Here is a 25,734-nt window from a genome sequence, read left to right as displayed (position 1 = left end):
AAGAGGCAGGCAGTGTTGCCAGGTTTGCGAATTGTAAGCGAGTTGCAGTGTATGCAAGTAGCGTGGTTAAATTCCTTGTTTCTCGGCGTGTTGTGGCACCCGTTTATCTGCTGGCTCGATCGTGATTTTCATAAAAGTAATATTTGCAGAGTAAATAAGAAACTTGAACGGCGGAAAAATAGGCTATGTCAGTTCGGGGAGGGTGGCGAATTTATTTTGCATATAGAGATGTGTGGTGAAAGTGTGGTTCGGTCGGAGATAGAGCATGAAGAATGAGTATGGGTACACCTTTTCACTTGTATAGTAGATGATAGCAATGGTTTTAGATAATTTTGTCCTTATTGGATTTTGTTAAGTTTACTGTCAATAATTAAACCTAATAATTTATTCTCAAACTCGCGTTCAATTTCCACTTTGTTTAAGTGTTTCACATTTATTAGATTATTCTATGTGTTAGGCCCTAACTCCCCCTAACAGTTAGGGGGAGACACTGCAGCTCTCATGGTAGAGATACTTTCATAGTCCTATAATACAGCAGGGTACAGCTAGCTCAGCAGCAGTGTACTACCGGCTACCATTAGGGATGGATGGAGGGAGGGAGGGAGATTAGTAGTAACTAAGTATATTGATACTTTTAGTACTACTCAAGTAAAAAATGTGTTCATCGACTGGACACGTGTGGGGTAGAGGGGTGCACCAAAACGTCAGCTGTAGAGACCGCCCACTCGCCCAGCTGTGTGTACGACGTCACGTGCCTACGTGTGTTGAAAGGGTGGGTGTGTCCATGGGTCATCGCAGCATCATGGGATGATAGCCCTATGATGGTACTAGTCCACATCTGTATTCAAGCGGTTTTCAATGTGCATTATGTTATACTTTCGCGGCAGAGGCAGCCATGGAAGTCACCAACCTGATTGTCTGTTTGTATAGATAATATTGATATACCGGCATAGATATTGGCTTTCAAGGAGCAAACAGCCTACGCAAATACAATATAGCCCACAAAGCTCACTAAAACTTCTCTGAGAACTATAGTAGGCCTACAGAACTGCAACGAGCATCCTCCTGAACAGTGATGTTGTATTATGTTGTTATATGCACTACTAAAATGATGGAGTATATGCCTATTGCCTAACAATAATGATGATGATATAAAGTGTGTGTGTGTGTGTGTGTGTGTGTGTGTGTGTGTGTGTGTGTGTGTGTGTGTGTGTGTGTGTGTTCATATAGCCTACATTAACATAATAATAATAAATATAGCCTACTACTTCTACAAATATAGGGGGGCTATATAATTCAATAACTGACAGTATCTATAGTAATCGTTATACCTGTATGTTTGTACTATAAAGTAATGCACTATACGTATATGCAGTTTCGTTTGACGCACTTCCTCCTGTTGGGCTCATGGATTCAGCCAGGGTGGACTCTGGTTCTGGGCTGTTGTTAGGCGGCTACCTGGCGCCACCTAGTGGTATTCTAATAGCTTGCCTGATGTCCTGAAAATTCACTACTGCCTGCAACCGGTTAACCTGGCGCAGCCAGCCTTCATTCATCTGCCTTTGCAATAGTATCGCTACGCGAGGCTATGCGGGCTGCGGCCTAACTCAACTTTGCCCTTTTGTTTTGTTCGATATGTTGCGGTCTTTAATGCGTTTTGTTGAGATCACTCTGTAAAGAGCACAATCTGTAACACACCCAAGGGAACGGAGACCATGGACAACGATTACATGTTTCGGAACTAGTACTTTATTATTGGATTTCTGGAGTTTTGGTCGGATTGCCATTGAAGTTTCGTCGCATGTCAAAGCAGAGCAGATTCCACTACTGACTGCTTGTGCTTGGTAGTTGGTACGCGGTTTTGATTCAAAGTAGCGGAAATTTCGAATGACCGACAAATGCGTCAACAGTAGGCTACAGTACAATACGAGGGAGTGGAAATATTAGTGTGAGGGACGGTGTGTCGATTCTGTCGACCGTGCTTCTCGCCCCCCTAGTGGCGAAAAGTAAAACTTCTGGGAACTCACTGAACTCAATTCCCCATGTTTAAATTGCGCGACCACAAAAGTTCTTAGTTTCTACTATAACTGCTAATTGCCACGGAAACGGTTGACAGCGTGACACGTTGACTTATATGACACATAGAAGAGAACAGGATTTGTATTAGTAAAATAATATTTGGAATTGGAAGTATATGAAGGAGGTAGGCTACCAAATAGGAAGTCTCATCCTCCCTGGCCCTCTCTCCAATGACAGAGAGCCTCAGTAATGATAAGGCTCTGGTTTTACTCAGGTGTCAAAGGTACCATGCCTCTCTACTGGCAACTTGGCAAGCAAATGGAGTTTAATAATTAAACCTGGATTTTAATGAGATCAAAGTATATGAAGACTTTAAAAAAAAAGAAAAATATAGGTGGAGTGTGAAAAAGAATTCCCAAGCAGGTACAAGGCTTTGCTTATGCTTTAAACTGTTTCATATAATCATTTCAGACTAAGGTTGCAATGTTTTGGCGTTTAACGGTGAAATTAAGACCTGCACTGAAAGAGGCTCACTATGGACTTTGGAAGAGACATAAAGAATGCAGACACTTGATCAAGTTGAAGCACACTGACACTCAGTCAAACTGCAAGCTACGTGAGGATTGTCTTGGTGAGTTTTTCCAAGAGAATGTGCTTTACACACACACACACACACACACACACACACACACACTGCGTGAGTATATATATGTGTATGACACTATTTCTGTAAATCTCCAGAGCTCCACCATGATGGGCTGTCGATGCACCTCAATTATGTGTGGCTGAGGGATCACTGTCGCTCCGCTTCCAGCTACAATGCCAAGACGAATCAGAGGAACTTGGACACAGCGAGTATAGACCTCAACATCCGTCCAGCCAAAACAGCGGTGGAAGATGATCACCTTGTGCTCACATGTAAGTAGACTGTTTGTGATTAGTGATTACCAATGTTTTTCATTTCAAGGACCCCCAGTTTGATAGGCATTAGAGTTAGAACATGTTGAAGGAAATCTAATTTAATTAGTGAAGCTCGTGGAGTGAGTAATTGATAGAAAACATTTTTTGGGTAAAATATTCCTTTAATGTGATAATCATCATGCGACATCATCAAACTCACAGTCACAACGTGACTATCGTGACTATGGCCCTTCAAAAATCTCATTTAATTAGCTATTGCTTATTTGCTTTATATACAGTAGGTACAGTAGGAAAGTGTAGAGACAGCAAAGTGAGAACAGAGAAGGAGGAACAACATGCAACACATTATGTGGCAGATGCACTATCCAAAAAGATAAGTCTTAAAAAGACAAAAAAAAGTTGCACACACTGATAGCCAAAGTGTGGTTATTTATTAGGATGCAGAGTGAGTAACCAATGTTTCGGTAGATGCAACTGCCTTCTTGAGGGTATGGTGCACTATCCAGTCATATACCTGCATGCCCCATGGCCCCATGGTCATTGCTTCCTGGGATTGTGAAACACATTCGCACAATGGCTCAATATAATGTCGTATCTAAATTAATTTACTGTTTTGAATGATGTCCTTTGCCTGACCACACCAAAGGACTGATCATGATAGTTCCTGTTGTTTCATTCATAGCTCATTTAACCCTGGTATCCCAATTTTCAAAAAATATGTGATGTTGCGACGTTGTGATTGTGAGTTTGATGATGATCACAATAAAGGAATACTCCTAAAAAAATTCTATCAATTACTTACCCCACGAACTTCACAAAGCCATTTTCATGGCCATTTTTCTTGTTTTTGTTCCATTCCTGAGCCAATAATCAAATAATTGAGGACTCTGCTGAGACCAAAATGAAACAATATAAAAAATGTATACTTGTGTGAAGTGAGGGGCACCTCAATTATTTATGTGGTACCACATGATGTCACATGCTGTTTACCGCTGTAAACTAAAATTAAGTCCATAGACTTGGCTACCATAAACTGTAATTCAAATGCCAAAATGATATAAACTGTAATTCAAAAGTCAAAATTATATAAACTGTAAATCAACTGTCAGAGTGTAATCACTGATGAATTTACCTAATGATGATTGCCATTTGTTCTTACACCTTTGATGGCAATTGGATGATTTGAGAGACACACACAGACGGAGTGCAAAACATACTCTCTCCCCATGCCTTCGGCCTGGTGGAGACAATAAACTTATATGTTTTTGCTCTTGTTGAGATTGGTTCAGGAATGCAACAGAAACAGGCTTCATAGGGCGAGTAATTGATAAGACATATTCCTTTTAACATGAGAACACACATTAGATTTGAAAACATAATATGGGACACTTAAGGTTTTTAAGATTTTTTTGGGGGTCACAGATGCTTTCCTGGTTTTAATGGTAAGGTCATCAGGTCAGGAGACTGACCTGATGATGATCTATTGAGATCGAAACGTTGTCTTCCTTGCAATAAAGTATTCCTTTAGCTATAGAATGGTGTGCGGGCACTACCTTCTTCCATGATTACTTTATTGGCACCCACTGTCGAGGTGCGTGTAAATAGGTATGCTCTAAAAACTGTCTTTTGCTGCTGCCCTGCTGTTTTTCCCAGGGCCTGACGGTCACGTGACAAGGCACAGCCTGAGCTGGCTGGCCGAGAACAGCTACGAACGCCAGAGGCTGCGCACCGTCCAGCCGCGCGTCCTCTGGAACTCCGACATCTACACGAGTTCCAAAGTAACCTCTGCCTCATGGGAGAAGATCATGAGCTGTGAGAAGGAGCTGAAGACATTTCTCCAGTGCTTTCTGCTCTATGGCTTCGCTTTGGTGGACGGGGTTCCACCAACGGTCGAGGACACGGAGAGGTTAACCCAAAGGGTCAGCATAATCAGGTACGGCTGCTTGTGGTTTTACAATAGTCGTACTGTAGACTGTGCTTCCCTGCAATGTTTACTCACTCCAGTTTACCGGTTGGGCTGGGCAATATATCAATATTATATAAACCTGATCTGAGACTAGATATTGTCCGGGATTTGGTATTTTGTAGTATCGTGATATAGCACAAGTGTGGTCTTTTCTCTGGTTTTAATGACTCACCATAATGTAAAACATTTTGTAAAAATCTAGATCTCACAAAGTGATCTAATGCTTTGCTATTTCCCCCAAAATGTATACATTTGATATTGTCGTCACAATAAGATGATATCGGCACAATATCGAAATCTAGGTATTTATTTAGTCAAAAACATAGTGGTATTTAGTCAAAAACATGGTGATATTTGATTTCGTCCAAATTGGCCAGGCATACCGTCGTCTAGATTCTGACATTTGTTGTCCACAACAGAGAGACTACGTATGGGAGAATGTGGAGCTTCACTTCAGATCAGTCCAGAGGAGACACTGCCTACACCACACTGGCTCTGGATCGCCACATAGACACCACATACTTTCAGGAACCATGTGGGTAGGTAGTTTCAACATTCAATATCAGTTGCCATATCAACCAAGGTTGCCTGGAATTTGTCTCATTGTGGCCTGGACAAACAGAGGACAGCACTGTTTGTTAGCATGCCATATATTCTTTTAAATGGCAGTAGTGCATTAAAATGTAAATTATTTAAATATATTTAACCACTTCTTAAACCATAGGCTAGACTTGGTAAGCAGGACCTGCATTGTCTCTGTATTGTGCTTTTTTATGTCTACACCAAATCTCTATGCCAAAAATAGCCGATCTTCAAGATCACAACCTCGCTGCAATGAAGAGATTTAGTGTAGACGGAAACAAGAGCATTTTTAACACTAAGGATTTCTTGTGTAGAATCCAGGTGTTTCATTGCCTCAAGCACGAAGGAACAGGAGGAAGAACGCTGCTTGTAGATGGCTTCTACTCTGCCGACAAATTACTCAAGCAGTCCCTCGAACACTTTGAGCTGCTTGCGACTGTTCCCATCAGACATGAGTACATTGAAAACACACCCACCCACCGCAGCCACATGATCGGCATTGGCCCCGTGCTCGACGTGTATCCGTGGAACAACGAACTCTACCTCATTCGGTACAATAATACTTTTAATTTGACTCGACAAAGGAATCCCCTTAACAGTCAAGTTCCATGACGTGTAGAACCATGGGTTTACATATGACTGAATATGTCAACACTTTGGTGTTTACATAGAACAGATATTTGTATCTCAAAAGAAAGAAGAGAGTGTCTACTTTCATTGAAGGGGAAAAGTGTTACCGTGATGTTCAGTTATTTAGTTATTGGCAGTTGAATATAGCTTGTTTTCACCAAAAACGCTGTCTGGGGGAAAAAAATCACCTAGTACGTGAAAAGGCATGTACCTAGACACGTTCTTGTGCTAAAAGTGTGATTTTGAGGCCTGTGTGGCCCATTATTTTGAGCTCACAGACGCAACAGATAAAGATTATTGTACAATATTTGAACTATTATGGCCAGGTACTGTAGAGTATGTATACAACCCAGGGCTTAACAAACCATTTAAATCTAGGACTTCTTTGATGTGGAACCAAAATGATTACACTATATGATCTCTTTTTCCCATGTCTCCAATCTAATGAAGCAGAAATGTATTTAAAAATTATAATAATAATAATGCATGAATTAATTTTAAATTGTTAAAATGTATAAATATTTGTGTGTGCTTTGCACAGATACAACAACTATGACCGTGCTGTGATAAACACAGTTCCCCATGATGTTGTTCAGAGGTGGTACGTGGCTCATCGACAACTGACCACTGAACTAAGACGGCCAGAGAATGAACTATGGGTTAAACTGACGCCAGGCAAAGTAAGTGTGTGTGTGTGTGTGTGTGTGTGTGTGTGTGTGTGTGTGTGTGTGTGTGTGTGTGTGTGTGTGTGTACTGTACCCCATCACATGTCTTTTTTTTTTTTGCATGTGTCTAAGGTGATTTTCATAGATAACTGGCGTGTCATGCATGGCAGAGAGTCTTTCACTGGGCTGAGACAGCTGTGTGGTTGCTACCTGACCAGAGATGATGTCCTGAACAATGCACGTTCCCATGGACTGCAGGCCTGAGTTGACATGACTTCTGCGATTTCTCCATGTCACATGAAGCACATTGACTCACAATTCAAATTGATCAGGTGTGCACCGGTAGCTGCTGATGTGTCGAACAACATTTTTAAATTAAAGCTAAAGAAATGAAGCAAACAAATATTGCTTATAAAAAACTAAATCAAGTTGAAGCTAAGTCCTTCTTTTTATCCCACGATTTTGTAACCCAGTTTTCTTTTCACCCAGTGCCAATTATCTAATGTAATCCTGGGCGCTACACTTCCTCTGCCAACCTGGGGGGGCAGCGGACTGACCTCATGCCTCCTTCTATGCATGAGGAGTCCAAGCTTCATTGAAGCTAAGTCCTTCATCAAAATCCCTTCTTAAGTTCTTTGAAATAATGTATAGTACTTAGCCCTTAATAATAAAAACCTATTAACTTTTATTTGTGTTTCAGTCTTCATTTTCAATCGGATGAGATGAGTCAACAGTCAACATTGTAAATATCACACTGCATTTGTAAAAGCTGTTATGATTACCTTTATAAGCAGTTCCTGTTCTTGCTGCATCCAACATTATTGTAGTGTTTGATTTTAAACTCACAAAGGTTTTAAGTAAAAAACATTTCTCAATTGTGCTAAACACACACACACATATGCATGCGCGCGCGCGCGCACACACACACACACACACACACACACACACACACACACACACACACACACACAGATTGATTCAGAACACTAAATATAGTAAAAATGCAATCTCAAAGCGGGCAAACTGACATACAGTAGGGCACACAACAGACTAATTTGGACTATAGCACAAACCAAGGGACATGTGGAATGAGTCCCAGTGTAAGCCTGGTTTAAAAACACAAACCAAGGGACATGTGGAATGAGTCCCAGTGTAAGCCTGGTTTAAAAACACAAACCAAGGGACATGTGGAATGAGTCCCAGTGTAAGCCTGGTTTAAAAACACCTGTGATGACACGCTTTTTAAGCTTGTGCCTCATCTTCCTCAGCCTCTTGGTGTCTTGACACAGTTGCCATGGGAACCCCATCTGAGGTAGGTGGGGCCTGGTGAGTGCTCCCCCTGGCGGAGAGAAAGGGGTATGATATTGCAGTCGTGCCATTGTATTGTACAGGGTTTACTGTAATAATGGGTATTCTAAAGTAAAATTCAAGCACATAAAAAAACGCCTTAAAAGTGAATATTATTTATAATTTCAGTGAGTATCATTGATGATCAGATACCAACTATTCTGCAATGATGTTTATTATTTGATTATTGACCTTTAAACTTTAAATTGACCAAACCACCATCAAATCAATGTTTTCCCTTGGGAAATTATTGGCTAAAAGAAGGAAAAAAAAGAAGCAAGCACTGTGTTGGATTGTCTGTGTGAGTTGTAGTGAATGGGTTACTATCCCAGACCACCAGTATGGTCCTTTTTTAACATTCAATCATTTTCAATGATCCCACCACCTGCACTTCATTATGCAAGTTAACAAAAGGTGCACATTATTATCTCACTTCATCTCTGTAGCCGCCTGCTGTTTGACTGCTTTGTATCTTTGCTTCTTCATTTTGTGTGCGATGAACCAGACGACCAGGATGATTAGCGCACATCCAAGCAGCGCGCCTATCACTGCCCCAGTAATCAGCCCGTCTCCAGCTTCTGTAAATTGACAGGTTGTTAAGCCAGCGAATGGATATTATTTAATAAACCCTTTTAGGTCCAGATCCCTCAAAATAGTCATATTTGAACTGGCAAGTTCAACCCTGGCAAGCACTTGGAATTAGGAGTTGAGGCATTACATTTAGTTTGACTCGGTTCCACAGATAAATATAGTGAAAATAGAAGATCTACAAGCTCACAACGCCTCGCAATACGAGGCGTTGTGAGCTTGTAGATCGGCTATTTTCAAAATATTATTAAAATATTTAACAATTTGGCCAATGTTTCACCAGTTTTTATAGTATAGTTTTTGTTATATACCTTTGACCATGATGCAGTAATGGTGTTTTTTATTTGATTTCTTCTTTTTAGGTATTAATTAAAAAGGTCTTAAATGGTCTTAGTCACTTCATTGTCATCTGGGGACCCCCCGAAAAATCAAGCCACAGGTTGAGAACCACTGGTAGAAGTGGGAAAAAAAGGTTATGTGAGTCGTGACCCCCCCCCATACCTTCAGTGAGTTCCACAGAGCAGATGTTGAATCCCACGACATTGGAAGCGTTGCACTGATACTCTCCAAACTGAAACTGCGATATGTTGGTGAACTGCAGTATTCCAGTTGTGGTAGCTGAAGAAAAGAATAATTAGAGAACACACAAAATGCATTCGCTTGATTGAATTTCTTCACTTTGACATTCAGAGCACTGGACAGAAATCACATGGAGGGCCATTGTGATGCTCTGTTTTAATGAAACCGTCGGATTCCCCTGGTCCGCACCAGTGTGATTCCCCTGGTCCGCACCAGTGTGGTTCCCCTGGTCCGCACCAGTGTGGTTCCCCTGGTCCGCACCAGTGTGGTTCCCCTGGTCCGCACCAGTGTGATTCCCCTGGTCCGCACCAGTGTGATTCCCCTGGTCCGCACCAGTGTGATTCCCCTGGTCCGCACCAGTGGGGTTCCCCTGGTCCGCACCAGTGTGGTTCCCCTGGTCCGCACCAGTGTGATTCCCCTGGTCCGCACCAGTGTGATTCCCCTGGTCCGCACCAGTGTGGTTCCCCTGGTCCGCACCAGTGTGGTTCCCCTGGTCCGCACCAGTGTGATTCCCCTGGTCCGCACCAGTGTGATTCCCCTGGTCCGCACCAGTGTGGTTCCCCTGGTCCGCACCAGTGTGATTCCCCTGGTCCGCACCAGTGTGGTTCCCCTGGTCCGCACCAGTGTGGTTCCCCTGGTCCGCACCAGTGTGATTCCCCTGGTCCGCACCAGTGTGATTCCCCTGGTCCGCACCAGTGTGATTCCCCTGGTCCGCACCAGTGTGATTCCCCTGGTCCGCACCAGTGTGATTCCCCTGGTCCGCACCAGTGTGGTTCCCCTGGTCCGCACCAGTGTGATTCCCCTGGTCCGCACCAGTGTGGTTCCCCTGGTCCGCACCAGTGTGATTCCCCTGGTCCGCACCAGTGTGGTTCCCCTGGTCCGCACCAGTGTGGTTCCCCTGGTCCGCACCAGTGTGATTCCCCTGGTCCGCACCAGTGTGATTCCCCTGGTCCGCACCAGTGTGATTCCCCTGGTCCGCACCAGTGTGATTCCCCTGGTCCGCACCAGTGTGATTCCCCTGGTCCGCACCAGTGGGATTCCCCTGGTCCGCACCAGTGGGATTCCCCTGGTCCGCACCAGTGGGATTCCCCTGGTCCGCACCAGTGGGGTTCCGCTGGTCCGCACCAGTGGGGTTCCGCTGGTCCGCACCAGTGGGGTTCCCCTGGTCCGCACCAGTGGGATTCCCCTGGTCCGCACCAGTGGGATTCCCCTGGTCCGCACCAGTGGGGTTCCGCTGGTCCGCACCAGTGGGGTTCCCCTGGTCCGCACCAGTGTGATTCCCCTGGTCCGCACCAGTGGGATTCCCCTGGTCCGCACCAGTGTGATTCCCCTGGTCCGCACCAGTGGGATTCCCCTGGTCCGCACCAGTGGGGTTCCCCTGGTCCGCACCAGTGTGGTTCCCCTGGTCCGCACCAGTGTGATTCCCCTGGTCCGCACCAGTGGGATTCCCCTGGTCCGCACCAGTGGGATTCCCCTGGTCCGCACCAGTGGGATTCCCCTGGTCTGCACTAGTTCTACTTCTCAGTCAGTCTGAGTATGAAGTAAGTCTTCATACACAGACTAAAAACGACGATGAAAAATGTTTGTCGAATACCTTTTTTCACTGACAAAAACTAAATATAAACTAAGCTAAATCTAAGTATAATTAGTCCTAGTCCTTTCCTAACATAGGAAAGCGATCCAGTAGAACTAAAAGACAATTCATTTTATGTTTGATTGCGCTAAAATAGCAGATCTACAAGCTCACTGTGACGTGTTTTGAACGTGTAGATGAGCTATATTTAAGCATGCACCCAAGTATAAAACCAACCATTTCGATTTACGACGGCATCACGGGCGGCCAAAATACATTTCTATCAACAAAATCAATGGTAGATTTGGTCGACTAAAATTGTATGATATTTAGTCGACTAAACCTAGACTAAAACTATAACTTTTCAAATGACTAAAATATGACTTAAACTAAATGAAATTGTATTCAAAACTCTGACTAAAACTAAATCGAAATTTGCTGTCAAAATCAACACTGCTCAGTGCACACTTTCATTTAGTACACGCACACGCACAAACACACGCACAGTCTACTTAGTACTTACTGATACCCTTCACCGGCATCCTCGTCTTGGTTTGGTCCAGTCTAGTCCAGGTGTATGTTGGGGTGGGGCTTCCACTTTCACTGTGGCACTTGAGGGTGACCCGGTGTCCAGACTCCACGTCACCGTGGACGGCACAATACGGAACAGACGGCTTCTCTGAACGAGAGAGATGATGATTAATGAACACACATGCCAAAATAATTGGTTTCCAAGTAATTACACATCTTGCTGGGAAGCAACAGGTCTCATTCTACTGCAAGGAAATGGCATATACATGTACGCTCAGACACGTGAGCTTGTAGATCTACTGTTTTTGTGACGCTGGACAAATTAAGCACGATTTATTCAACAGATTTTGCATGTTGACACTGTTTTGTTTGGCACCTTTTTTCTCTCCCCTCAAAATTACAGCCAATGTAAATTGCAGTGGTGGAAGTAAATGGTGCATTTATATAGCGCCTTTATCCAAGGCGCTTTACATACATTGTGCATTACATTCACCCACAAACACATTCATACACTAATGGCGGATGGAAACCATGGAAACCATGCAAGGCACCAACCAGCACATCAGGAGCAATTAGGGGTTCACATGTCTTGCTCAAAGACACTTCGACACTAACTCTGGGGGAGCCCGGGTTCAAACTGGCAACCTTGCCGTTACCATCCGGCCACTCTACCCCTGAGCCACAGTATCCCAATTTCCCAAAGTAGCAACATCACAAGTAATTTTCTATGTATTGACCTCAAAACTTAAAGTACCAAAGTACTCGCATTTTTAATTCATTTTCAACAAACACGTTGCAATCTCGTAGATCAGTTATTTTTGAATAGATGAAATATAAAATGGGGCTATCGTATTGATAATCTAAATGTGCAAAGTCAAATAATTAAAAAGTAAAAAGCACAATATTTGTCTCTGAGATGTGGAGGAGAAGCATAAAGTCTAATACGGTAGTCAGGTAAAGTAAAAGTATACTTAAGGTAAAGCAGCACATAACAGTACTTGGTTACTTTTCCTCAGTGCTGTTATGTATTTTGTATGCGGTGTCAGGGTTCACACTTCACAGTCACACTTTAATTTCGTTGCGGTCAGGCAGAAACCTTGTATCTCCATTTCAACTTTGTATGTTTTCCCCATAGAGTTATGGTTTTCCCCCTGTTAATTAATGCCCTACTTCATCATACAAGAGTGTCGCACAAAATTTGTGAAAATAGCAGATCGACGGGTTCACGGAACGTCACAAATGCAACGCTTTGTGTGATTGTAGATCGGCTATTTTCACTAATTTAGTTAAAAAAATAATAACATAAAAGGGAACACTTTTGGACATACAGGGCTTCCACCCGACAGAGACGATTTACAACACTGACAATAGGGAGGCCGCCACTGCTGCTGCGGTTACCATAGAAACAAACTACCATGGATACCGAGGCCTGCGAGGTTGTCCTAGTAACTCGGTGAATGAGAGGACGCAGGCGGAATGTGATTCACTCATCACACACACAGGGCCCAGCATCACCGTCCTAATGAATGTGTTTATGCTCTGTGACAATGGATGGCACACGTAGAGGGCATGGTAAAACATAATATACTGTACAATGCATCATGGTTTCCTAACCGGTGGTCCGGGTCTCCTACTCGTGGGTCTCCTATTGGTGGGTTGTTGGGTAGGTGGACGGGCATCATGAACAGATATACAAGCTCACACAATACGTTGTTCGTGTTGTCAATCGTGGCGTACATGTATGCTTGAGAGCGGCTATTTTCACAGTTTTAGAAACATTTCTAAAGTGAAATTGAAAGTGGTTGTGTGTCTGTGCGGTTCTATTAATATTTAACCAATGCAATGCATTGTGACTAAATAATATACAGTGGATATTTTGGAAGTCTGATCTTTTTTCCATTTCCTAAGGCCTAAGTAATAGTTCTGGGCACACTTACACAGAACATGTGTATAATAATAATAATAGTATTAGTGTAGTTATTATTATTATTATTATTGCTGTTACAATACCAGAGTAGTCAAGAATATACTATGTAGCAAGAAGATGCAAGAATTAAACCTTGAAAAAAGACTTGCTGAAGATGACACGGGTAGACAGGTTGGTTAGTGCATACAAGGACACTGTCAGTCTCCTCCATTGACCTGACCTAGATTCTAGCAGACAGACTGGTCCTGATTCTAGCAGACAGACTGGTCCTGCAGTTACTCAACATCTGCCTTATTGTCAAGCCAGTCATTTGGTTGAATAACTGACCTTAGCATTCTGACACAAAGCAGCTAGGGGTTATTCAGACTTCAGGGCAGGCTACTGTATGGCTGCAGCGTCCACTGTGTAAGTGATCCTATCACTCGATACTAGCATGTAGCAGTTATTCAAACTAATTGCTTTCATTGATTGTAAATGTAAACTGCAATAGATAATAATAATCAAATTGGGGGGAGAGGGTAAATTTTACTTTTCTTTCCAAACCTTTTAAAATATTGAAGATCTGCATGCTCATAAGTTTTGTTTTGATTTTTGATTTGCTTACATTAACATTTGATTAATGGACTGGTCTCAGACCATTTTGTTATTAATATTTTTTACACATCTCTGTCTCTGAAAGTTATAAACTTACCGAGAACATTTACAATGATGTTGGCCTCAGACACTCCCTCAACATCAGGAAAGTTGTGGACCTCACAGGTGTACACCCCAGCATCTGAAAGCTGCATCTTGTCTATCCTTATTGAGACAATGTGGGTGGTGTTGGGAGCAATTGGGGGATGAAGCCTGCCCTCGTAGGCTTTTCCAATGACAGTCTCTCCTGACTGATAGTAATATATCTGGAAGTAAAAAAATCAAATCCTTTAGTAGTAGATGTATTTTAAAACGGGCTTCACTGCAGGTATCCAGCTTTCGGCCTTGGTCCAGTGGTTTTCCCACGCAGATTTAAAACACGTAGGCCTACAGTGTGTACGTGTTCATTTCATTATTACAAAAAATAAAAAAGAATTCTAAGAGTATACAAATGAGCAACATTTGGGTTGGTTACATTTGGACACTGGGCGTAAAACAAACACTCAGAACTTTACAATGTACAGTCTGTAATTAGAACACTTATTGGCCAACACCCTTTGCACAAAGCTGCACATGCAATGTGTTGATGTGTTGACAGCTGTTGGTTATTATAAGCATACAGTACAGTACCTGTGTCCATCCATATTATGGGGTTAGCCTACATGCCAAACACCCTTCAAGTGTGAAATTAATGTTTTCTGCTCTTTTTGAAACGTTTAGAAAAATCGTAATTGTGAAATGTGACATTTTCACGTTTTCATGGGATAAAATCCTTTCAGATGGGGGTCTGGGGCAAAATGCATATAATTTTAGGGCTACTCGGAATGAAAATGTTTGAGAACCATGCACTGGACTAATACACGATACCACTGACAAATATTAAGCTTGTGTAGAGCTGTGTGGATTTATCTGAAATCTGAATCGCAGCCAATGTTGTTTTACCAGGGTGTGTCCCTAAACTGGCGGTCAAGAGCAACAGCCATGATTATAACTGAACCGCCTTTTTTTCTCCTCTTTTGTAAATGTGAAATTTGTCTTGGTTGACAAACATATCTCAGGTGCATATAAATGACATTAAATATTATATTTTGAATCTCCCCTCATTCACATTAAGTTATCTTATGCGATTGTGCTACAGTAAGTGGTATCAGATGTAAATTCAATAGAGAATAGAATAGAGATATGAAATTCTGCATTTTACCTTTAGTTTATGACGTAGAGTAGACAGTCAATCATTGTCAACACATACAGTATGTTGGTGGGGCATATAATACAACAATCAAGCCACATCAAAGTATTATTAACTTGATACAGAACCTTGCTTGATCATACACTAAATAGGCTTACCTTGTGCTATTGCATCAATGGAGCCCCATATTGCTGTAACTTAATAAAAGCTAAATAAACTGAAATGAAATAAATAAATATGAAATGAAATAACTAAATAAATGGTTGAAAGATGGTCAACATTGCTATGGACGCTTATGGTCAATTTAGACTTTGTTGTGTTGTGAATTTGTAGATCTGCTATTTTTGGTCCGCAATGTTGTATGCTGAACATAAATTTGTCATTACAAATGGAGAGAAACTTTGAGTGGGGAAATAGCATGTGAATAGCATATTTACCTGTTGAGCCAAGGAGGTCTTGCCGACAAAGTTCCATTGGATGATGAGGCTATTGGTGTCTGCACTGGTAGTAAACATACACGGGATAAGGACACTTTCACCTCTTGTTACATTGACCATTTTCTGAGGGGCCCTCACTGTGATGAGTTCAACAGCACCTAGAAAACAAAACGATCCAGTTTTACACCCAGAACCTCATTAGACTTAAGATAGCATAAACCCCATAACCAGGACAAAGCTTGCTATCACCATAGGTTTAAAAGATTAACTTCTCTTTTTTTTTAAAGTACACTTTACTTAAAAGACTGAAGCAGAATACTCACCCATCATGCTTATTAGCACTATTATGCTCAATGTGGAAAACATCTTCAACAAAATGTCATTGGGAGAGTAGCACTAAGGGATATTTCTAAATGGTCTTAGCTCTGCCCAGCCGTTGTTTCTGAGTCTCTCCTGTGATTAGAACCTAATGGGAGGACGATAACATTACAGCTGAATAGGAAAGGTTACTCAGTGGTATAGCAGCAGACTGCTTTGATACTGTGCAATGTAGATAACACTGTTTGCATATCAATGTTTGTGATACTGGGTGTGTGAATGCTACAATATTTTTCAGATTTCTTTCCTCCTCACAAATGAGAAGTGAACTGACAATGTGTTGTACAGTTTTGCAGTAACTTAAGTTACTGTGATCAGGCTACAAGTTTGCAGTACCTTTTGTTGTTTTACAGTAAAATAGCATTACTGCAGATGTATTTTACAGTAGGCTACAACAGCTTTCCAGTAAACTGTCTTACCGTGAGTGTTTTTTAGGTTTATAGTATGGTAGGCTACAATACTGCAAATACTACAAAATATTACAAAAATGCAAATGTATGCACGTTGTGAGCTTGTCGATCGGCTATTTTCGGAGTGGGGCACCGTCGTCAAAGTATAAATCAGGCTTTAGCGGTTCATTCATCGTTCAGTACTTTGGCGGTACTTTAGCCGTTACTCATCTCTCTCTGCACCCGTCCCCACCCCCCGCGTTCATGCCGTGTAAGTCGTTCTGGGTCAGGGCCTCTGGCAAGAAGAATTAATGTAATTTAATCTCCACCTGGCCTTTTTATCACATTGCCTAGAGAGGAAAAGTGTGAGCCAGAACACTGCAATACTCAGCTTATCTATGGGGAGTTCACTCCCTGGGTGCTGCTCACTTATTAAAGGCAGTTTCACCTTTGTCACGTTGGCTCACGGGAGCGGTGCGCTTTTGCCTAAGTACAATGCTGATGGAGAGACAATGAGTCATACGTGATTAATTGAGTATATAATTACCAGAAGTTGGCACAAGTAATTAATGAGGTGGGGAATGTTGATGATTAGGGACTGATGGTCTTGACTTATAAGGGTATGTATGAGGAATCTGGTGGGAGGGCAAGTGAAGGAGGTGCACAACATAGCTCATAAGGACAAACCCGTCAGGCTGTCTAATGTCTTGGTAACACTTTCTATGAAGCCAAGGTCTATAAAGCATTATACGTGATGCTGTATAATCTGCTTTTATAATACTTATTATAGTTACCTGTAAGACGTCCTGAGGGCGAGAAGTGACATCGCCCTAAAGAGGTTGTTTTCGGGCCAGGTATAGGGCGTAAAATGTGTGCAAATGAGTAAAGCCAGGCGGGGCCTCGGGCCAGCCCAGTTAGGGCCGGGCCTGTTGAGAACTCTAGTTTTCACCGGCTGCCGGGCTCGGCTGCGCTAATAACTTTGGGGCAGGCCCGTCTAGAGTTTGAATGGACAGGTCAAAATGGAGACATCCAAGAGGAAGGACAGGTGGGGAGGGATGAACATATGGAATGTCAGAACAGGTCAGCTCCATCCATATATGGAGATCTAAGGGTTTGAGGTTTGAGGTCAGAAGTAGAATTTCTGGCTGGCTCCATATATTCAGATCTTGATGATCCAGTCTTCTCCATGTATGGCTATCCAGGGTTTGATGAGGTCAGTGTCGTGATCTTCATAATGGAGACGGCCATATATTGAGGCGTGACTGACTGACAGTCATATATGGTGGAGACGTGGCGTGACGTGTCACAAGGCTGACGGACTGACTGACTGACTGACTGACTGACTGACGGACTGACTGACTGACTGACTGACTGACTGACTGACTGACTGACTGACTGACTGACCGACCGACAGCTTTTGCATGTTTTCATATTAGTAATCTGCGATCTACAGTCGCAATAAGATGCCCACTGATAATGCACAGCATACACAACTGGTATTGTGTATGCTGTGCATTCTCAGTGGGCATCTTTCCCAACAGACTAATATGGCCTATAGTAGTAGAAACCATAATATTATGCAGATTATATTGCATTTTAAATAGTTTATAATACATTATAGGACCTACATTGGCGTTAGCGGTTTTTATTTTTAAGTGTGCTCTTCTATTAATGATTACCTCTGATTAACTGAGAGGACTGAAAGCAGGAACATTTTTGTCAGCCGAACCGTTACGAAGAGGAAATGAACATTTTGAAATCTTATCACTTTAACAGTGTGACTCACAGTCAAACAAATGACTGCATGAAAGTAAACAGTAGTGGCCACATTCTAGATTCAAATCCTTGTTTCCTACATTTTGTTTTTAATTATTCTTTTTTTAAGAAGTAGTGAAAATAGGGGCCACGGTGGCAATGTGTGCTCATGCGTCATCAGTGCCCATACGGCCCATACCCTAGGCCTATAGGTGGTGAATTAAGGGCCTTTCTGTGTTATCCCCATGGCCCCTAGGGTATAGGTACCCTCACAAAAAACATGCAGTAATACTGGTCTCTATACTGCCTCCCCCTGGTCAGCCGGGGCGCCTGATGGAGGGGAACAACTTCTAGAGGATAATCTAGTTATAGCCAACTGGTTGCAACTGGTCAAAATTGCCAATGGTAATGGTTGAATGCTTCCTAACTTTTATTTATTTATTTATAGCTACCGTATATGGGTTCTTAATCAGAAAGGATCATAACTGTTTATCTCAAGAGTATTTGATGGTTTTCACCATCACCAGGAGAATTCCGTGGCACTGGATTCGTGGCCCAGCTACTTTGGCTGAGAATGCAACCTTTTTTTTAAGCACAACAGAGCTGCAGTTCAGAAGCATACCAACAGATGGCAGGCTTGACTGCTAAATGCCAAGTGTGTGCATGCATGTGTACATGTGCGTGACTGCGTGCGTGTGTTTGTGGTTGGAGGGGATGGCAGGGAGTTGGAGGCAACTGATGACAACATAGACAAGAGCCCCTCACGCCTCAGTCCTCGCCCTCCTCATCTTTCTCGGCAGCCTATGAAAAATAGGCCAGACATTTAGCATGACTTCACACTGTCCCTACAGCCACAGAACGTACCACTTTCAATAAGCAGAGATGGGTGCGCTGATGCCAAAATAAGAATCAGAATATGCAACCGCAAGCAGTGGCATGAGATGGGTTCTGACCCTGCAGAGAGAGGGAAAAAGGTCATTCGTTGCATGCAGCCTTCCACAGCCTCGCAAAATACAAATACAGTGACACTGATCTATCATCTTACATTGGCATCAAGTGCATGTGTAAACCTCTTGCGTTAACTTCACAGGGATTGGTGTTGCTGTCCACAGGAAGAGAAAACAACATGGGCAAGCAGTGATCACAGTCATCTCCCATACTGTTGAAGGTGTCCTGTTGACCATGCACATCATCCCTATTCTGGGGCGAACATTAGGCAAACATGTGCAGATCTGCAAGCTCACAACGTGATGCAATGCAGTGCATTGTGAGTTTATAATTATAGATCTAATGTTTTCAGCGAAGAGATGTGGTGTGAAGTGAGGGGCGCTAATATATTAAAGTCTAACTCATGTTGATTAGGTGATGTAATGGTGATGTAAAACAAACGGTGCAAACACAAACATTAAACGCCATTAACTATAACGAGACAATATGACGTAATCAGTTACAAAATGACGTAAGTTTTCCCTTCATTGTCAATGGCGTTTATTAAACAAACATTGAACAAAAAGACAAACATTAAACCCATATATAGGAGGGGCTAGCGCACCTCAAAAATAGTGGACCTGGGGGACCCCGGCCAATGAATGTATGTATGTGGTTTACATGGTTAAACAGAGCACATTTAAATAAGCAAATGAAAAAGAGGTGAAACTAAATTATAGAATTGTCAGAGCCTCAGTCAAAATTGCACAGAAGGTGCAGTAGGGGTGCGTGCAACTAACTAATCGATTTAACCGACTATAAAAAATTGATAATCAATAATTTAATAATTGATTAATCATCTATCCCTATTTTGGCGAACTCTTATGTCCCCTCAGCTGTGTGAATTCTACCAAACCATTTACAAGCACTGTTTGGAATCCATGTTTGATACGTTGAGGTCTTTCTGCACCCTGGCATTTGTCATTTGCCTGAGTTTATCCAACCGAGGACAGGCATACCAGCCCAAGCCTTGACAATGGTTCCTGGCCGTCCCTGAGGTTGGATAAGAAGGCAGCAGTGGTTTTCAACCAGTGGTCCGGGGATCACCAGTGGGCCTTGAGGGGGTTCCAGGTGGTCCCCAGCTAAATGGAGAGTTGGTAATCAAAGGGACCCTTATAGATCTTTAACTGTGTAAAATTGTTTCATTTTACGCTCTCAACAGTTAAATTATTGTTAAACATCTGCATTACTTAATTTTAAGAAATCTACATAATTAGGCGAATATGGAAGAATTGTTAGTTTGATCAACGTTTGCCTGTTATCTCTCCTATACAACATCAATACGAGAGAAAAAAAAAGAGAGAGAGGAAAAAAAAGGAAAAGAAACATGAATGTTGCACTGTTCAGTAGAAATGTTGTTTGAGGACCTGTAAAAGGGATGTACATATATATATTTTAATTTGTATTATTTTAATTTAATGGACAAAAGGGTAGACGTAATAAGCCTAGGCTTCAGTCTATACCTTTTTTTTTTCCAGAATAAGAAAAAGAAAAAACTGATGAACTAAGAATGTTTTGTATGGAAAGAAAAAACAAACTAATAAACTAAACTAAACTAAACTAAATACAGCATGGAATTTTGGACAAAGTCTTATCCAACGACAACAACATATTCTTGGGTCTGAGAGGCTAAATCTCATCAAATGGTGGTCCGTGGCTCAAACGGTGAATAAATAGTGGGCCTTGACATGAAAAGGGTTGAAAACACTGAGAAGGGCAATGACACCTGCAGGGTGATAGTTTGTTTCACCCATTGCCTTATTAATTCACAAAGACAAAAATAGAATCTGATCAACATGCAAGTTAAAAGTTTAATATTACTGTCAGCAAGGAACTCCCTAATGAAATGCTATAGTGATAGTCCATAGTTAGTTCCACTGCGATGGAAAGAGTTGGCTCAGAACATGGAAGTTGGTACTAGTTAAAGCCTTTCTGTGAACTGTCAAAGTTCACTGTTTTTCACTTTGTGTTTAGTTCCTTTGCACCCAGAAAAACTCCTGTCTCCTCATCCATGAATTCAAACGACACTCCCAGATTGTCGTCCAAGCAGAGAGATGGCTTGCACTGGCAGTTCAATGTGCAGTGGAACTTTAGCTGTGGCATATAACGGTTTGTGTTTGGGGAGATAGGGCAGCTGACCAATAAGCACAAGTCCTTTTATTACTTCCCTCAGCCAGGGCAAATAAAGGCTGGGTATGTTAAATTAAATTAGGCTATTGTAAGATGTTTGTTGCATCCGGCATACCTTTTTACAATAACCTTTGCCCTCTGACCTCCATTTGTCACACTGTGGATATGTTTTACTAGTTCTGAGAGGTTCAGCCCGATTTATACTTTGTTGTACGATAGTGTCGTTATCCGAAAATACACCGACCTACTGCTATTTCGTTGCATAAATGAAGCATTGGAATGGGGGTGGTGAGATGGGACGATGGGGGGTGTAGTGGTTCAGAATGGGGGTGGTGAGATGGGACGATGGGGGGTGTAGTGGTTCAGAATGGGGGGGGGGGTGAGATGGGACGATCGGGGATGTAGTGGTTCAATGGTCACATTGTATAAAAGAGCTTTGTGTTAATATTTTATCAGACACATTATGTTTCCACTCCTCTTCATCTCTCTCACACACACACACACACACACACACACACACACACACACACACACACACACACACACACACACACACACACACACACACACACACACACACACACACACACACACACACGAGAAGAACCCTTGAAAATAGAACTTACATACTTGCAAAATGGCCTGAAGAGGAAAGCAATGACACTGAAACACTGGTTATGTTTTATGTGTGTACAAAATAGTTGTCGCAAGATACTCTCATGAGCCCTGAAGATGAACCCCTGTAGAAGACTTTCAAAGGCATCAAGTTCATAAAAGTTACAATTAAATGCCAGGTTTTAGGCTTTTAGCATAAAGTAATACCTAAAGTAATACTGTAAAGACCTAATATCTCCTGTTACTTGATTGACAAACATTGCTATAGGAAGATCGAGTCTCCCAAACTTACATAATACATCATTAATTAACCACTTAAATCCTATTTCAAACACTATTTTTGCAAATTAACTTTGTAATTTGTACTTTTGAATAGTTTAGTAGAATATAACCCTATAAATAGTGAAAATAGCTAATCTACAAGCTCACTGATCACAACATGTCACAATGCATTGTGAGCTTGGAGAGCTGCTACATTATTGTCAATACATTTCTCATAATAATGAAATGCCCAAAATAGGGAGACCAGTTTGAAAGTGCATGGTTAAATGATCTGTTTGAATAGTGGCATAGTTCCTACTGGCCAGTGTATTGATCTGGAGTGTATTGCCATGTTTAATTCTTAATTGTTTAAATTTATATTCCAACATTTTTTAGCTCACATTAAACAAATCTGGTTGTGTTCAGAAAGAGTACAGACTACAGAGCCGTAGTTGGCTTTCAGTTAAGGCAGTTGGAAAAAGAAAGAAACACAAAAGTACACAAAACGAAAAGAATAACAAGCCAGGAAGCTAAACCAACTAATGCTTTTTGACCAATTTCTTATTTATTTATTCTCCATAGAGGAGCAGCCATCAATTTCTGACCCATGTTAATGCACCCTTTCAATATTTGATGGTTTTATATGGAGTGCTGACAATGGAACAGCCAAGCTACTTCACTAGCACTGCGTCCATCTTCTTCTTAACAGAACTATGCACTCCAATCCAGTGAGTGCCTTTCAATGGAAAGACACAGGGAAGAGCAGTGATGGAAGCCCCTGCCAAGAGGCGTGTATGTCAGTGTTTAGTCTTATTTTACTAAACACAACAGTTAAAAGATGTCCGACAGTGCGGAAATGATAGCGAAACTGAACATTTTGAACCAATACCTGACTTTTTCACTTTTTAAATGTATGGTGTAGCAAAGAATTGACACAAACAAATTCCAATATAGTTTTTTATGATAAGTATTATTTTGTTAATTGGCTGTACTGGCATGATATTGATTTGAAGTTGAAGGTCTGTTGTGATCTAAACAGCTGTAATGAATACTTTGATACCTTTAGATTACATGACTTAAAAGTACTGGACAGGTTCATTATATAGGCCTACTTCAATCATCTTGAGGTCAATACACTCATTAGCATAGCCAAGAGTGGTGGTGCCTGTATACCTGCAGCGATTGAGAGCAAAATGAACTGAAATCAATGTTTTACTCATTAGGATAATACATTCTATGCATCATGTTGGCTCTATACATGGGGTAAATAGGGAGAGATTTATTACTGAATCAGTGCATGTTATGCCTAATTTATGGGCCACCATATGACTGTCCCACCTACAGAAAATAGCCGATCCACACGCTCACAACACGTTATGGCGACACGTTGTGAGCTTGTGGATTGTCAATTTGTCCCGTAGTATGAAGTATGCTGTAAATTGAGCTTACTACCAAGGGGTTGGGTCTTGGGTGGGGTGCAGGCATAGGCCATGCAACTGTATACACACCACAGCTACTGACTGCCATATACTATACCAATAATCTGCTCCAACACTCAGTCATCTATTGCAGTGGTTCCCAAATGTTTTAGCTTGAGACCCAAAAGAGAAATTTTATGTCTCGCTGGGACCCACATCCCAGATAGTGAAAATAGCTGATCTACAAGCTCACAATGCATCTTATCGCAAAATGTTTTACAATTTCTTTCTTAGATTTTTGGTTTTATTAGCCTATTGAAAATCTTTTGAATAAAAAAGGAAACCAAATAAGGGCATATTTATTCGCTACCCTGGTCCGCAGCTTAAATATAGCTCTCTGTCCACTGTTTGGGAAACACCGTTTTAGTGGGAAGGAAGGCATGCAGGCATGTCACATCATTTATGAAAGCACTTAACTGTATGAATGCAAACATTTGTACCATAGCTGGCCCCAGTGGGAAACAGTCCTCCATCTCTGGCAGTGTTGGCACCTGTTGAGCTACACTGGTTTCTGAGCTACAAGACTCGGAGTAGGTGAGGCATACTGTATGAAAGGAAGATGCTTAAAGGACCATACGGGTGGTCCATTTACTACCACTCAAGATGCTTAAAGGACCATACGGGTGGTCCATTTACTACCACTCAAGACGCACGTGACATTTACTGCAGCGTCGTGCAGACCATGCACTTTCCAGAGCATGGTTTACTTTCTTTAGGTCTTTGAGGAAGCCAGTGTTCTTCATTCATTTCAGTAGCTTGCAATATGAGAAACGCCTTGCGGAGAATTGCAACTTCCTTGAGCTGTGTAACACATCATTATTATTTTTTCAACATTGTTATCGTTGCATTTCAATGCATTTTAAAATACATCTGACTCTTGCTAGAGAAATCTAGCTAGTAGGAACTATGCCACTAATCAAACCTCCTTATATGCTAAAATATTATTTTGATTAATTCCAACATCCATTACTATACATTTTTGTTAAAGGAGCATTCAGTGATTTGGAAAAAAACCCTGGTATCAAGATGTAGGCCTACACAACTCTGCATGCACACGCTCTACAGTGGGGGGACGTGCAATAGAGCGTCGCAGTCCCGCCCCCTCGTGAGACCCGGAAAAGAAATCCCCGTTAATTTTCCTCATAGACTGAAAGTATTTATTTAAAGACGTTTACGCTGCGGACAAAGCCAACTCTTGTCGTGACAAATCATGACAATAAACACAATATTTTGGGCCAAACAAAGAATTACAAAGTAGAAAAAAACGGCAGGTTACAACACTTTTTTTGTTATTTTTCTTCTTTGCAATTATTTGTTTGGTCCAAAATATTGTGTTTGTTGTCATGAATTGTCACGACTCGAGTTGGCTTCGTACGACGCTTAAAAGGTCTTTAAATAAATACTTTATGAAATGTCTATGGGAAAAATGCATTTGGATTCATTTCCTGGGCCTGGCGTCGTCATGAAAGGGGGCAGGACTGCGACGCTCTATAGGCCAACAGCACATGCACCTTAAGGCCCGCCCCCACTCGATCATGATTGGAGGAAGGCCCCTCTCATCCTGATTGGATGAAGGCTGGGCCCCCTAGCCAAAAACGAAACCTTTTTTTTAACCCAGGTGTTAACTGGGGACAGGAAGGAAAAGTGATATTTGAATTAAATGAAATCACTGAATAGGCTATACCTTTAAGTCAGAGTAACACTGACTATTGTTCAGGACACGTACGTAGCCTACGTTCAGTAGGGTGTTTAATGACTTCTGACAATTAAAATGTAAACAATCTTACTATAACCTCACTCTCTAAAATGTAAGCAATTAATGGCAAATCTGTCTGTTCATGTACGATATACAATATGGCCAACGTTGTGAATAGATGATGATGTGTTTAGACGTGTGCTGTGGCTGAACAGCAATACTGGAAAGCGTGTTTGCCCCGTTCAAGCTGAAGATTGGTAGTCCAAGAGTTTAGGTGTTCTTCAATAGGGTTCTGTCAGCAGGGTCAGCTGACCGTTTAGCTTTAGATCATAACACAATACGTTTCTTAACCGCTGAGTGGACCGTTTCAAGCCAGAACGGTTGTCATCCCATTAATCTTCTGTTGTCGGTACAATGCAGTTTCTGAACTGCTGAGCTGGCCGTTTAAGCCTATCCAG

The 25,734-nt window shown here is 41.8% G+C and overlaps 2 protein-coding genes across 4 annotated transcripts; one reads left to right on the top strand and one right to left on the bottom strand.

The window, feature by feature from the left end:
- The first annotated feature begins 1,530 nt into the window (after positions 1–1,530).
- On the top strand, positions 1,531–7,438 carry tmlhe (trimethyllysine hydroxylase, epsilon). 3 transcript variants are annotated; one of them, XR_013965130.1, is made up of 8 exons: positions 1,531–2,650; positions 2,761–2,937; positions 4,594–4,873; positions 5,326–5,445; positions 5,803–6,039; positions 6,660–6,798; positions 6,916–7,115; positions 7,273–7,438. XR_013965130.1 is itself a non-coding variant. In XM_080779843.1 (8 exons), exons 2-8 carry the CDS (start codon positions 2,503–2,505, stop codon positions 7,045–7,047), a joined length of 1,233 nt encoding a protein of 410 aa, XP_080635969.1. In that variant the 5' UTR covers positions 1,531–1,851; positions 2,491–2,502; the 3' UTR covers positions 7,048–7,252. The 3 variants fall into 3 exon arrangements, 2 of the variants coding, with proteins under 2 accessions (XP_080635969.1, XP_080635968.1); XM_080779843.1 differs by lacking the exon at positions 7,273–7,438 and having other exon boundaries at positions 1,531–1,851; positions 2,491–2,650; positions 6,916–7,252; XM_080779842.1 differs by lacking the exon at positions 7,273–7,438 and having other exon boundaries at positions 6,916–7,252.
- A 587-nt stretch (positions 7,439–8,025) lies between these two features.
- Positions 8,026–17,180, bottom strand: LOC308327588 (V-set and immunoglobulin domain-containing protein 1-like; the record flags this gene model as incomplete). Its single annotated transcript, XM_080781111.1, has 8 exons — positions 8,026–8,122; positions 8,564–8,708; positions 9,220–9,336; positions 11,394–11,549; positions 14,020–14,227; positions 15,588–15,651; positions 16,784–16,852; positions 17,149–17,180. The coding sequence occupies 8 exons, from the start codon at positions 17,178–17,180 to the stop codon at positions 8,026–8,028; spliced, it is 888 nt and encodes a 295-aa protein (XP_080637237.1).
- Between the last annotated feature and the right edge of the window lie 8,554 nt (positions 17,181–25,734).

Source organism: Protomyctophum bolini (genome assembly GCF_963924005.1).
Source record: "Protomyctophum bolini genome assembly, chromosome: 13".
Classification (NCBI taxonomy): Eukaryota; Metazoa; Chordata; class Actinopteri; order Myctophiformes; family Myctophidae; genus Protomyctophum; species Protomyctophum bolini.
This window is presented reverse-complemented; position numbering and strand designations above follow the sequence as displayed.

Excerpts from the sequence above, each read along its gene's own strand:
- tmlhe (XM_080779843.1), top strand. The coding sequence starts at position 2,503 with ATGTTTTGGCGTTTAACGGTGAAATTAAGACCTGCACTGAAAGAGGCT. Across the intron at positions 4,874-5,325 it reads CAAAGGGTCAGCATAATCAG|AGAGACTACGTATGGGAGAA; the intron begins GTACGGCTGCTT and ends TGTCCACAACAG. Across the intron at positions 6,040-6,659 it reads AACGAACTCTACCTCATTCG|ATACAACAACTATGACCGTG; the intron begins GTACAATAATAC and ends TGCTTTGCACAG.